Here is a 15,164-nt window from a genome sequence, read left to right as displayed (position 1 = left end):
CCGCCCATACCAGAGCTTTTTCAGGGGCGGAGAGTTCAGGCGGACCGGCGTCGTGGTAGGGACGGTTTGGCAGTGAAAGCACCGCCCACACAGAGAGCTCCGGACAGGATCTAATGCTGACCTTTCTCCGTATCTTATACACCTTCAAATGTCGTAATACCGAGTCCTGAACGGTGCTGTCACACTCCAGGAAAAGTCCTTCAGCTTCTTTCATCCTGAAGGAAAACAGACAGAAAAAGCTTTATAAAGTAGATTATCATCTAAGATCATCAGTGCAGACGACTTTTTTATTTTGCATGACATCCTGCAGTTCAGTCACTTTGTCATAATCAAATGGTTTACAAAACTAATAAATTATGATATGTTTAAATGTAAGGTATCCCCTTATTTCTCGCTTGGATTGATGAACTTTTTAGGAATAAACCAACAACTATCTATAGTTCTTGATGTTTGATGTAAACAAGAGGGCTTTACTTCAACTCAAATAGAAGTAAAAAGTCGTCCAAATAGACATAATTGTTGTAATGTCACCCGATTAGGAGGTAAATTTAATTTAGCACACCTGTTCAACCTGCAGGTTTATGTATAAAGGGGGTGGGCGGGTCCTGGTATTTTTGGTGACTGCCTTATTGTAACTTTTTTAAGCCTAAGAATAAACATAAGAACTGTGCAGAATATTTTATTTATTTTTGTGTACAAATAATGGATCTACCTCAGTGTCTGTAGTGTGAGTATAAATATATAAGCATTTGGTTAAAAAACTTCACATTTTCTGAGTGATAGATTAAACTAATGTGATTTCTAGATCTATTACTCTGGATATATTGGTATAGGGCTGCCACGATTAGTTGACTAATCGACAACTAATCTATTAAAATAGTCAATGACTAATTTAATAGTCAATTAGTCGTTACTTTATCTTATATGGAGTCAGAGTGTAGTAAAGTTAAAAGTTATAATGGCGTTCTGCTAGCTTTTAGGACTATTTTGGCATTTATTCAGGCTTTTTAGGCTATATTGGAGTTTAGCTAATATTTCAGCTACATACTACTAGCTATTTTGAATAATGTAGAATTTTTCCAGTTTTTTAGGCTAATTTGTAGTTTAGCTAATATTTCAGCTACATGCTAGCTATTTTAGCTAATTTATGCCTTTTCAGTTTTTTAGGTTAACTCAGAGTTTAGCTAATATTTTTGAAACATGCAAGCCATTTTGGCAAATTTAGGACTTTTTCAGGTTATTTGATGCTAATTTGGAGTTAAGCTAGCAACATGCAAGCTATTTTGGCTAAAATTTGATTTTTTTCAGTTTTTGGCAAATTAAATGTTTAGTTAATATTTCAGCTGCATCCTCTCTATTTTGGCTAATTTAAGCTTCTTCAGTTTTTTTGGGCTAATAAGTACTTCAGCTAATATTTCAGCTGCATGCTAGCTGTTTTGGCTAACTTGAGCTTTTTTTCAGTTTTATAGGCTAATATGGCATTTAACCAATATTTTAGCTGGCTATCAACTTCAGCGTTTTCAGCTATCAACACTAGCATCTTCAGTGGCCAAATTCAGCTTACAGCATTCACACTAGCATTATCACAGGTGATGCTATATATCTAGTTTTTAGTCAGTTTAAAGATAATGATGATTAAGATTTGTGCTTTACATCCAGTTTGCGCATGACCTGATTAGTCAACTAATCGCAAAAAATAATTGGTGATTGGTCGACTATTAAAATAATCGCTTGTGGCAGCACTATATTGGTATTTTCCAGATATTAAAGTCATATCTAGATAACCTAAGTAAAACAATACACAGGAAGATGCAATGTTAGTTTTTTTTATCTCCAATATGCCAATATAAAAAATGATGAGCAATAACTTTATTTTATATTGAACATATAAAATAAACTGTTCATTTTAAGTAACAGTAAAATTGCATTAAAAATAATAATAATTGCAGTACGTTGAGCTCAAAGTATGAGAACTGAGAAATTTTTTTTTATATAAATAAAGCTTGATTTGAAACAAAACATGTAAAAATACTTTTTCCATCTTGCCGGGAAAAAAACAAACATTTTTTTTGGTGTACTTTCAAGCAACAATTTATTTGGTTTAGTTTTTAATGTTTTAATAATTTTAGTGAAGTCCCATATTCATAAAAACAAATGTTTAAAAAACAGACCACCCTTTATTACAAAAATAAAAAAGCAAGAATCATTTAGTCTTATATATATATATATATTCTCCGTTTGTGTGTTTATATTATTTACATTGAAATTTGTTGTATTATGTTTGCAATTGTTAAATAAAGTTTTGTGGAAAACATTCCAGCTCGTGGCGCTCGTCTCTGCCCCTACCACGCGGACACCCTCCCCTAACGTGAACCCTGACCGGTCAGTAACGTCACGTGTGTACAGGTAGGAACAGTTCGCTCTCACCTGTACAGCAGAATGTCATACAGCGTCCGTCCCTGTACGTTCAGCATATGTGCGTACATGGCCGCGCGCTCCGGTTCCTCCAGCAGCCCCACGTCGTTGGTGATGAGTCCCTGCAGGAACGGGCTCGTGTCGTTTCCCTGGATCTTCAGGAGGGCCCTGTGTGGGAGCGGGCAGCACACGAACCGCCGCGGGCCATTGTTGACCGCGCTCTGGCTGTACTTCTTGCTGTTGTTGTTGCCCCGTAAACAGGATGTAGCCGCGGACAGAGACGTAAACGGCGGACCGGCGCGTTTTCCCGCGTGAACACCGAGACACGTGAACGCCCACCGGGCAAACACCACGAGCCCCATGTTTGTGACAAAGAAGCGGATAAAAAAAGACGTTCAAAAACCTCCTACACGAAGGGAAAACTTCCCATGTACAGCGCCATTTTGGTGCCCCACAATGCACTGCTCGATAACAGAGGAGCACGTGAGGACTCGTGCCTTCGATTGACGACAAAAAGGGGGAGGGGCTGTTCACCGAAGAACACAAATCAAGAATTATGCACGCACAAATCCAAGTGAGTCTAATTTCTCTCCATAGTTGAATGTTTTATTTAAAAAAAAATACAGTATTTGGTTTAAATGTTTTTCTCATAAATTGTATTACGGGATCCAAAAACGGCCTTCCTTTGTCGTTTTCTCGTAATAATGAGATCCATTTTGTCATTTAAAATATTAAAATCTTTTTTTTTTCTTTTTTTGACAAGCGTTGATCCATAAATCAATGATACATTTTTTAAAAATCGACAAAAAATGACTTTTGGGGAGTCTTTTATTTTTACTTTCAATAACACGACATAAACGCGATTTATTTATGTAAGCGTTTATCTATCTATCTATCTATCTATCTATCTATCTATCTATCTATCTATCTATCTATCTATCTATCTATCTAAATAAAAACAATATGAGCAAATAAATCAAAAACTCCGCTGACACATTTCGAATTAACCTAGATTTGTTTTTACACACTTAAAGATGGTCTTACTCGACCATTATCCTTGCAAGCAGAGTGGAATTTTTGTGTTTCACAAACTCATACATAATGCCTTTTGTGTTTTACATCAAATACATCTAATGAATCAACATTCAAAAAGTTAGCTTCATGAAAAAACAAGAACTAAATAAAATAAAGCCACACTTCAGACTGAGTTCAATGTCTTCATTTATTTAAAAAAAACACTTCAGAAGGCAATCTATGTACACTTTTATGTATTCTCTTAACTTTTTAGAACAAAGTAAGCATTTTTTAAAGTGCTTGTCTGCAATATCATTTTGTTAAACCCAAAGAATTGCCTTTCACACCTTTTTTTCCCTCAGACATGTTAGTCAGTGCAACTCTGCCTCCTCATGTCCTAGGAAAAGTGTTCCTTAGATTATGTCTTACTTAAATAACTGCAGAAAAAGGTTTGTGAAACTCCATGAAATTAGTCTGTTTTTGTGTAATGTTTTGATGAAACTATTTCAGACTATCGTGTTAGATCAGGAAAGCAGAAAGCTCCTCTGAAGCAGGAAATATGAACTGAACGACTCATTCATAATCTCATGAATAAAATAACATAACAGTCTGTAAAAGTTTTAGGCACTTTTAGATATGAAAGGCAGGATAAGATATAACTTGGCAACAAATCTGTGAGGTGGGACTTGACAATGGACAATTTTATTTCATCAACTAAATGAAATATTTCCATTACATCTAAATCAAATATGCAAATGCAAATTGTCCTTTGTTAAGCATGTATAATCCCTCCTTCTTGAGAAAAAAAATCAGATTTTGTCCAAGAAAGTAATCTTATTTCTCACTACTTTGCAGGTGATGACCGAAGATCTGTCGCAATGACAAACACGCATCTGTCAATTTCTCCACAACTGTCATTGTGCGACTGTAATTTCTTTCTTTGCACTTTCAATCTTGAATAAAAGAAAGAACCACAGAGTCTCCATGTTTTTATGAATCCAGTTCAGTAAAATATGATATTGGAAGATTTTTATGGCTAAATTAGCTATGGTTACATATGTCAACTACCCAACATCTACGGTGCAACATGACTCACTATGGTTATGTGACAGATTTGAGATTTTTTTTGTGTGTTTTCCTTAAAAACTAAACCTTTCAACCTAAGCTACTGTCATTTCCCAGATAGTTTGATTGAAATGTTTTTGTTGAATCATAGTCCAGCTATGTTGCTGTACGTTTGCAGAGATTCGTGAGTTCTAAATCCAGACAGAGGTCTTCCCGTTCTTCCCGGCGCTCGCAGCTTTCTCCATGCTGGTTTTTGGTCTCGCTCCTTGTTTCTCCTGAACGGAGTTGACTCGGTTTTGCTCTGCCATGGTGCCTCCAGACACAGGGCTGCTGGTTCTGGAGGTCTGCTGGTTGTTCTTGGTTTGGTAGGTTTGAAAGGCCATGTCGAGCTGCTCCTGTGCAACCCGCAGGTGCCGGTGCAGGCTGGCCAGATCCGAGGGGATGTTCTCGTCAGGGCTGGTGCACTGCTGCTCCTGCGCCACGTTGGCCATGTTCTGCTCATGACCGATGAGGCTGTTGGGGATTCTGTTGGGCTTCTCCGTTTTCATGACGAGGTTGTATCCTGGCGGAGAGGCGGGAATGTTGCGGGAGAAGGGGTAGGCGTAGGATAACGGGCGCCGGCCCCGGTGTCTCTTCATCCTAAGAGTATCCCGGAGGTTTCCGATCCCCAAATGGAGCATTTCGCAAACGTTTAGCACTAAACAAAGACAGCTCACGACATACATTATGAGGAGGAAGATGGTTTTTTCAGTGGGCCTGGAGATGAAGCAGTCCACTCTGTGAGGACAGGGCACGCGGTTGCACACGTAGGAGGGACTAACTCGAAAACCGTACAGGAGATACTGTCCAGCGAGGAAGGCGATTTCAAAAACAGCTCGAGACATCAGCTGGAGGACGTAAATTCTCATCAAGCCCTCTTGCATGATTCGTCTTCGTCCATCGTGTTTTTGTGGCTGTTTGTTGGTGCTCACAGGTTCAGGCTTTGCTTCCTGAACCTCCATCGTCTCCTCGTAAATCATGGGCTCAGCCTCATCATCCTCCTCTCCCTCCAAGACGTCCTCCAGGTGATGGTTTTCCCTCCATCGGGAGTGCGGAGGAGGCTTCTTACGGAGTCTCTGCTGCTTCCTGCGCTCCTCCTCCGAACTCCGAGCTATCTTGTGGATGGCGTATCCCATGTACATGACAGAAGGAGTGGAGATCATGATGATCTGGAAGACCCAGAAGCGAACATGTGAGAGCGGGGCGAAGGCATCGTAGCACACGTTGTCGCAGCCCGGCTGCTTGGTGTTGCAGGTAAACTTGGACTGCTCGTCTGAGTAGATGGACTCGCCTCCAACCGCAGTGAGCACGATGCGGAAAATGATGAGAACAGTCAGCCACACTTTCCCCACAAATGTGGAGTGGTTGTGGATTTCTTCCAGAAGGCGAGTGAGAAAGCTCCAGCTCATGATGCTCTCTCAAGCTTCTCAGCTAGAATCTTAAAAAATAAAAAGAGAGAAAATATTTGATTACAAAACAGCAATATTTAGGGACTTGAGATGTCATTAAAATGTAAATTTAATTTTGCTAACAGCAGTTGTAGTCAGAAAAGTTCAGACGTGTTTATTAATGTTGCACAATTTATTCACAGGAAGTCAAACTAATTTACAAAACCAGACCAAAAAAAAAATGAACCGATAGCAAATACAGCAAAAATCCTATTTAAAAGTAAAAAAAGTAAAAAAAAAAATATTTAAACCTAAAAGAGTGAAAAGTTCGCAACAAAAGAAGCTAAATTGATATTTTTTAGCTATGGCTTGTACACTAAAAATAGAACATGCTGTAAAATATTTGACAATTTTCATGCAAAATTTATTTTTCTACTTATTTAGCAATACTTTTCAAATTCAAAAGTCAATCACATTTTCATATAGTTTTTAAGAGATTTCATCTCTAAATAGATGTTGTTGATAATGATAATTTATTTATCAAAAATTGCACAAACATCCAATTTTGTATTCTAAACAAAAGCTTTATTCCAAAAAATGCAGCACAAACCCAAACGACAAGTGAAATAATCGTATTAAATTAGAGATTTTTCATCTAAAGTTCCACAAAGGTACTTCCGTAGTTACAAATAATATACAGAAGAAACACAAATCTCTTATTTGTTTTAGCTTTAGTGTCATTTTAGCACCACCCAAATGTATTCATTCACAGGAAGTCGAAGTAATTAAAAAAAAAACAGACAAAAAACAGCAATTACAACAAAAATGATATCTAAAAGTTAAAATAAACCTTTATTTAAAACCTAAAAGATGGAAAAGTTTGAACAAAAATGAATATTTTAGCTTTGACTTGCCCATTAAAACTATAAACGTGCTGTAAAACATTTGACATGTTTTTTCAATTTTTATGCAAAATTTATTTTTTCTACTAATTTTTAACTATAATTTATATAAAACTATAATAGTTTTGTGATGAGGACGATGATAATATTTTATCGCTGACATATACTTTAAAAGGGAAAATAGGACAAATTTTCATTTTTGTATTTTAAAGAAAACTAAAATTATTCTGAAATATTGCATCTCAAACCTAAACGGGAAGTGAAATAATCTCATTAAACAAGACATTTTTCATCTAAAGTTCTTAAAATGCATTTTAGTAAATACAAATAATATTCAGGAGAAACACAAATCTCTTAGTCGCTTTAGCTTTTGTCCAGTTTTTAGCACCACCCAAATGTATTCATTCACAGCAAGTAATTTGAAAAAAACATAATCATCTTCAAAAATTAAAATAAAACTTTTTTAAGACCTAAGAGATGGAAAAGTTTGAACAAAAAAAAGCCAAAATGAATATTTTAGCTTTGGCTCGCGCATTAAAATTGCTGTAAAAATTTGACATGTTTTAACAATTTTCATGCAAAATTATTTTTTTCTACTTATTTTGAGCAATAATTATAAAGTAAGTAATATTTTTCATAATAGCTTATTAGATATGACATCTTAGCATATCACTATGACCACCTACAAGTTTTTTTAGGTTTTATGATGACGATGATTTTATTTCTGACTTATACTTTCAAGGGAAAATAGGACAAAAAAATACATTTTCGATTTGGATTTTAAAGAAAAAATAAAATGCATCTGAAATAATGCAGCACAAACCTAAACAAGAAGTGAAATAATCTCATTAAACAAGACATTAGTAGTTACATTTATTATTCAGGAGAAACAAAAATCTTTTATCTGCTTTAGCTTTTGGCCAATTTTTAGTAGCACAGCCCTGATTGAAGGGAATGCTGATTATCTCAGGATTGTATGGTGTAATAGAAGAGGAAAGATTAAAAGTCAAAGCGTCATCAGTCACAAATTACTGTCCAATCATTGTCATCACGCATCAAACACAAGAAAAAAACTGGACGCTTGTATTGTCCAAAATACTAAAAGTCCAAAGCCGAGGGCTTTCAATAGTGAAAAAAGACTTTATCTGAGCTTCAACACATCCAAGTACAACCCCGTCCAGCCAGAGTGACGACATAAGCTCTCAGAAGGTCATGAGCTCCTCTCAGCCTTCACCCAAACTGACTCTGCATGAGGAAACAGCGTGAGGCTTTCATTCAGCGAGCGGCGCTCCGGCGTTCATGTTGATCTCATCACTGTGATACCGTCCTCTCTGGCATGAGATGGGCCACATCCCAGCCGTCTGACTGAAAAGAAAAGGTCTCGTCGCTCTGCTGAGAGGCCTTCCCTCCAGACTCGGCATTGTTGATGCCGGAGAGGGGTCCATGTTCTCAGGCAGATGACACCATTGGTGGGCGGCTCGCAAGCAAACAAACAAACAAACAAACCCCCGCCGGACGGCAGAATGACATGGCAGAGGGGCTTCCATGCTGCATGTCTGAATTATAATGCTGTGTATCATAATATCAGGCTTTATACCCAAGGAGCAGATAAAAGTACTGGAGAAATCGCTTTAACAAAAATGAGTGTGAATTTATTTATATAATTGTTGGACAGAAATAGTATTATAGGTCAGATATGGCATCATTTTTTTATTTATATTTTTTCAACATACTTATTTTGTAACTTATACTTTTATCCAAAAAAAATCGAAAATTATTTTTGTAAAACATTTTAGTCATGAAAATAAATTATTACAAAAAATCCCATTTTATTTTGAAAAAATTGTGAATTTTAAACAAAATGTAACATTTATGCAATTAATTTGTTTTACATTTGAGGATTGGTTTCACTTAATATTTTAAAACAAATTGGACTTTTAAGTATAAATAACTGATTTGAAATTAAGAACCAGATATTTATATAAGAATAACAAAAAGTTAAATAAAGCATACTAGAGGTGGGATTATATAAGTTTACTTCCTCCCTTTCCTTTTTAAGCAGTTAATACAACAAGTTTTGTCAAACTGAAATATTTATTAGGTTTATTGTGTCATCAGGTACCTTATGTCTAAGTATAAAATTGAGTTATTTACGTGTTTTTATGCATATATTTTCCATAAATTCATAACTAATTATCCTTACCTTAACATTTCTACGTATAGATTATTGTTTTATTCTATTCTAGTTTTATTTTTGCTTTGGTTGCTTGAAATAAACCAATTTCAATACCCTAAAACCTTCATGAAAATAAAAAAATAAAAAAATTAAAATTCCCTTTTTTCTTCCTGTATATTCTTTTTGGTAAATTTAAACTACTCCATATTGGGATTGAAAAAGCATATTTTTTAACTGCTTAATTTCATGCACAAACTCACTTTAATGGAAAACACAAACAACAACAGCGATGTGATAACAGAAAAACACAAACTATAAGATTCAGAGTTTAGAAGTTTCAAAGGAATCTAAAAGAACTCACCTGTAAAAACTGCTCTATTCATTTCCCATTCTGAAGTTTTCCGCACTGCTTCCTGTCCTGAACTTTGGAAAACCTCTTCAGTCTCAACATTCTGGCCCCTCTCGTATTAAATACTAACTTAAAGACTGATTAAAAATAAAAATAAAACAAGTGACTGACCCCTCGACTAGGACTTCTTTTTCATCCTGTTTCCCATTCTGTGAAGAAGTCTTGCAGCAGTGAACGCCTCGCATGCTGGCGTGTGTCTGGTTTCACTTACACCAGCTTCTGCCCATGAAGGAAGTCAAAAAAAAAAAAGGGAGGCGGGAAAAAAAATCTTCCTCTGGCAAGTGACCCTCATCAGAGTTCAGACTTGAGGATACTGTGCTGCAGATGGAAATGAACACCCGGCTGAGGGAGCGAGTCGAACGCAACACTGTCCAACATTCCCTCTCTCCCTTTTATTTGCTGCACCTTCTCCTTATAATCATGCTTTTACTTTGAAATCTAAAGCAGCAGTGATTGCAGAATCCCACATATTTGCGAAGTTCCCAATTTAACACACATTCTCCTTTTTATCCCCTCATCAGCCACAACAAAAGCACAAAGGTGACTTCTATTTGATCTGCCACTTACATAACAGTTTCAATGAAGGATGTTTATGAAGAAAAACACAGGAGGGAGAGAAAGTCAGGGAGTTTCAGGACAGTCGTGTCACTGAGACATAAGCCACCTTGCCTCAGTGCAGATCAGCCATAGTGTAACCAGCAGGTACACTCAGTCAGGACGCCTGTCATAATATTTAGATCCTCCATTCAGGCAGATGTCCAGATAACAGAAGAGTGGACAGGTCGCGCTCTGCTCTCCCGCTGCACGTCCTTTCCGTTTACATTTGCGGCCCGCTGCAGCGCGATGGCGGACGTTGGTACTTGAGGCTTGAAATGACGTTTTCGTCAACGTGTTTGGGCTCTCCGTCTGAATCACGTGCACTTCCTTATGCTTAATGACCCTTCAACACGCAGATAATCTCGGGAATCAGGCAAGATTAAAAAGCTGAATGGAATTCTTCCTTCCCCTTTATTCTTTGGGCCAAAACTTTCCGTCCAGTTTTGGACGAGATCTCTGGAGAAGTTATTTTGATGGAGAGCAGATAAACGGAATAGTGTCTGGTTTGCATAAATAAAGCGTGCATGGACATTGTCACAATGATCAGATGGTAACGTTTCTTTTATTAAAGCTCTTAATAATCTTCTAAATGTGATTTTATTATAGTTTTAAAGACCCACTCCAATGAAAATGGTGTTTTTAACATGATCTGTGGCATTAATCTCATTAATTAATTAGTTTTCTGTAGCTTGTAATGCCACTATAACAACCATTTAGTGAATTGTAATTATATAAGAATTGTTTTTTATTTTGTTTATTTCCATTAAGCTAAATCAGAGGTCATGAACCTTTAACAGTAAAAGATCCATTTGGGTTCGTTTTCTACTGATCAAAACTTAGAAGGAGCAGCATAGTCTTACTTTAGCCTTTAAGAGGTTTAGATTTGCATTCATTACCTTCTTTTTTTAATAATAAATCTAAATTTTGTCTATTTTGTGGCACAAACAAAAGCAAAAATATAAAAAGAGCCTAGCATCTCTCAAAATGCGATTTCTTTCTTTTAACTTATTTAAAAAAAGAAGATGTTCTGTGCCAAACAGAATCATCTCAGTGCAACTAGTAACCAATGTTGTGCAGCATTAGATAATATGTGCTTTTAACCCATAAAAGATCAAACTTTTTACCAAAGTTTGCATTGCATATAAAATCTGTTCATTCTGGAGCTAGAGTTTAGCAAACAAGACGTCTTCAGGTCAACAGGATGTAAACACCTACATAGTTTATCATCTATGTGAACCTCAGACATCAATTTATACATTTAACTAATATAAATTAAATACATGTTAATTAAGTAATCATTATGGGAAAATTTGCTATTTTATTTATTTTTTATTGATTTTTTTTTCACTCTTTGTCCTCAGAAGTCTTACACTGTTGGGTTTTGTTATTTAATTTTAGGGTTGGACCTTGGTAGTCTTAGTGTGTGGACTTTGTTTATTTGTTTTCTTTATGTAGTTTTGGTTATTCAGCCATTATTTTGACTATTATCAATAAAGTTGGACGGAGGAGCAACACAGTTATTTTACCGTGTGCGGCGACTTTAATAGTTGGCCATACGAGTCAACAGATACATGGGGCTCAGAAAGGTGCGTTTGAGCAACCGCGTTCTGTGAAATGTTTATGTAAACATGTAAATGTGCATTTTGGTCTTCCGGGTTCAAAACTCTCATGTTCACCCGTAGCTATGCAAGTTTTTGAGTCTATTTTTGGATTCTACGTACAAAGTGCGGAGCCAATGAAAGCTCATGTAAAGTTAACGCAGTTGAACTTTGACCAATCAGAGACTCGGATTTTGTCGTGACATTTGGATGGCATCCCTTTCAGTTTACGTTTGTGCCAAACGTTCAAAATTTTATCATGAAAGAGACATTAATAATTGCAGTTTGTACCTGGCTGAAATTAAATGAGACCAAGACTTTCACATATTGGAGTAGAGCTGAGGAAAAAAAAAAGCCTGGAGAAACTATGCCGTAGAAAACTACATGAGTTTTTCGATTTTGGCTATACGGCAGTTTAATTATGTTTAGGAAGTTTTTAGCCAAAATAAAAAAACAGTCATTTCTTTTAAGACATATTTTTTGCACAGCTGCAGTAGCTCATTAGAACTACAATTCTGGGTTATGGACTATAAGTCAGAGCGACCCATCCCCTCCATGTCACTGAGAGCTCCATATGTGCGCTAACACACAAGCTTTTAGCCTCAAGCTAACATTAGAGGCACAAAAAGGACAACGATCAATATTGGATCAATCAAGTCGTACAGTTTTGAGCCAGAATTGTAATTTGCAACAACACAAGTGTTAAAAGCTCGTCATGTCTCCTATACTTAAGCGTGATCAGGCTAAGGTGTGCACAGGGGGAGGGGAGACTTTGGCCTTTCAGTAACTGCAACACTAGTATGAGCTTTTGTTAGCATCTGGTTTTCTGGAATGGACCCTTTTCACGTGACGTCACACATCGCCGGATGTGTGATGAGTCGCTTCCGGCTCGCATTGTTTAGAACGGGACAGACTGACTGCTGAACGCTTTTAAAGCAATTTTAAATAAATAATAAAGGGTAACCTAACCAATTGTAACCGCAATGTGTCCAATATTTATTACATAAATGCCCTGGTTGTATTTGTTTCCTCTTCTTAGATCTTCACAATTCAAAGTAAAAATGTCAGTTATCCTGCTTGCAGAAGGCAGCAGGATAACTATGACGATAGTCATAGTAATGCTTCCCCAAATTCCTATGGACAGTAAAACAGTAAAAGAGCCATTTGGGGTCGTTTTCTACTGATCAAAACCTTGAGGGAGCCGCATAATCTTACTTTAGCCTTTATGAAAGTTGGTATTCATGACTTTCTCATTATTTATTTTTTTATTTTTTAGTAAATGAGAAATATGTGAATTTTTGGCACAAAGGAAAAAAATTAGAAAGAAATTATCACCTCTCAAAATGGGATTTTTTTTGGTTTTGACCTTTTACCTTTAGTAGGCCAAATTAGCAAAAAAAAAACTAGCTTGTTGCTCAATTATTATCTGAACTCCAAATTAGCAAAAAATTCCCCAGTAAATGAAATCAGTCAAAAATGTTAGCATGTTGCTAAAATAAAAGCTAAACTCTAAATTAGCCTAAAAACAACAGTAGATAACAAAATAGTAAAAAAAATGTTAGTCTATAGTGGCTAAACACCAAATTAACATAAAAAACTAATTAGAGGCCAAGTTAGCAAAAAAATGCTAGCACGTTGCTCAATTACTAGCTTAACTCCAAAATACCCTAAAATTCCATAGTAAACTAAATACATAAAAAATGTTAGCTTGTTGCTAAAATATAAGCTTAATTCTAAATTATCCCCAAAAAAACCCGAGAAGATAACAAATTAGCTAAAAAACATCAGCATTTTGTTAAAATATTAGCTAAACTCCAAATTATCATAAAATTAATCACTAAATTTAATTAGTCAAAAACATTAGCATGTTGCTAAAATAGAAGCTAAACTCTAAATTAGCCTAAAAACCCCAGTAGACAACAAGCTAGCAAAAAACGGTACCATGTTGCTAAAACAGAAGCTAATTTTTTTTTGAAAATTGCTATTATTTTATTTTTTCTTCTGCCAGAGAGTGACCATGGAGAGCTAAAAGAGCCACATGGCTCTGGAGCTGCAGGTTGCAGACCGCTGCTATGGATGATATTAAATGAGTCATGGATTATTTCTCTCTGACAACCCGGTTAAAGTTATACGAAGGCTACACTGTGAAGTACTTCAGTGAGCTTGTTTGATTATGAAGGTACTTATGATATGTGCTTCAGCATATGTGATATATCTGTGCTAATGCTAATGCTAGCATTAGCTTGCGTGAAGTTTCCGAAGATCTTTCTAACCAGTTAAAATTTCTGTGCTCACAAAATCCTTGTAAACAGATCAAAAGTCAGACAATTCCAGCGTGTCTGACATTAAAGTCAAACTTATTAATGTTGTAATGTTTTCTACTGCGGTCAGTGAGCTGCTGTTAGCTCAGCCGTGGTTCTAACGTCGCTCCTCTTGGTTTTTGTTTTTGGTTTTCCGATCTCCGAGAAAATTAATTGGAAGCTTCTGCCAAAAATATGAAAGTGACTATTTGCATGTAATATTGTAAAATACATTCACCCAGATTATTTTTGTTTACTTGGCCGCTCCTATTTTGAAAGTTTGAGCTCCATAGCTGCTTTTAACATTTTCACTGAGCCAAACCATTCCTGTTTTTACAATTATCCCCTAACATATCTGGTACAACAACAAGTACATTTATCCTGGGAAGTGATTAAAATCCGTGCAGACATGCAGCGATGTGCATCTTTACTGTAGATATTAAATGTGACCAATATGAATTTATATCGGCTTTTGTGCTGATCGGAGTAAAAATATGTGGAAATAATATCAGCCAAAATAGAACCAGTTAGAAGAATATCTGCTGAAATGAAAGGTTGATATTTTCAATAAAACATCCAATATTGGAGGAATATTAAGCTTTTTTATTTTGATTTTGAGAACGATCTGAGTTCATAAAATAAATGTTTTACATTTTTTTGTTGAAATTGATAAGGTTACCTTTTATTATTTATGTAGAATTGTGGTAAACAGCGTTCAGTTCTTCGATTTTCCGGTCTAAATCCATTCAGTTTAATACCCGGCTGACAGCCCTGTCGACATTTTGTGTGACGTCTCTGTGAAAAAGGTCTATTAAGACTCAGAAACAGAGTTTTAATCTGAAATTGTTAATGCAAGACCTCTATTATGAGAAAAAAGCAACAAGAACAAGCTAAAAACACACAAAAAAGATGATTTTCTTCAGATTAGGTATTTAAAAAGACATAAGAATACAGTTAAAAACTCAGAGACTCCAATCTAAAAGGCTTAACTCCTATTTTTTTCTATCCACATCCAGAAAACAAAAGTCTTTACATGACCATCTCATTCCATTTGACTGGTTTCAGGGCTAAAGAACTCTGGCAGTGAAGGCCTGCAGAACTCACTGACCAAAGGCCTTTCCTTCAAGCATTTTATCTCTGTTCCACTAAAGAAATGTGGTGCAGAAAATAAAAAAAAAGAACACCGAGTGTGCAGCAGTGAGAAAAAAAAAATGTAGATGGAAAGACTGGAACATTTAGTGACTTGGCATGGAGTTTTCCT

The 15,164-nt window shown here is 36.0% G+C and overlaps 2 protein-coding genes across 4 annotated transcripts in view; both read right to left on the bottom strand.

Annotated features, from left to right (window-relative positions):
* iba57 (iron-sulfur cluster assembly factor IBA57) overlaps positions 1–2,927 on the bottom strand; it is a 5,484-nt gene extending 2,557 nt beyond the window's left edge. Inside the window, exons 1-2 of one of the 2 annotated variants that reach the window (XM_024273715.2) lie at positions 2,428–2,925; positions 11–215 (exon numbers count right to left, since the gene is read on the bottom strand). In XM_024273715.2, coding sequence (XP_024129483.1) covers positions 11–215; positions 2,428–2,777 — 555 coding nt within the window. In that variant the 5' untranslated portion in view covers positions 2,778–2,925. Of the gene's footprint in view, positions 1–10; positions 216–2,427 lie in introns of both variants that reach the window. The other variant, XM_024273716.2, reaches the window with a different exon arrangement.
* Positions 2,928–3,618: 691 nt separating this feature from the next.
* gjc2 (gap junction protein gamma 2) overlaps positions 3,619–15,164 on the bottom strand; it is a 21,585-nt gene continuing 10,039 nt past the window's right edge. Inside the window, exons 1-2 of one of the 2 annotated variants that reach the window (XM_024273714.2) lie at positions 9,361–10,772; positions 3,619–5,971 (exon numbers count right to left, since the gene is read on the bottom strand). In XM_024273714.2, the coding sequence (XP_024129482.1) occupies positions 4,686–5,942 (1,257 nt within the window). In that variant the 5' untranslated portion in view covers positions 5,943–5,971; positions 9,361–10,772 and the 3' untranslated portion in view covers positions 3,619–4,685. Of the gene's footprint in view, positions 5,972–9,360; positions 10,773–15,164 lie in introns of those variants that run through there. The other variant, XM_024273713.2, reaches the window with a different exon arrangement.

This window comes from Oryzias melastigma, linkage group LG17, assembly GCF_002922805.2.
Source record: "Oryzias melastigma strain HK-1 linkage group LG17, ASM292280v2, whole genome shotgun sequence".
Classification (NCBI taxonomy): domain Eukaryota; kingdom Metazoa; phylum Chordata; class Actinopteri; order Beloniformes; family Adrianichthyidae; genus Oryzias; species Oryzias melastigma.
The sequence above is the reverse complement of the archived record's forward strand: the minus strand, read 5'-3'. Positions and strand labels throughout refer to the sequence as shown.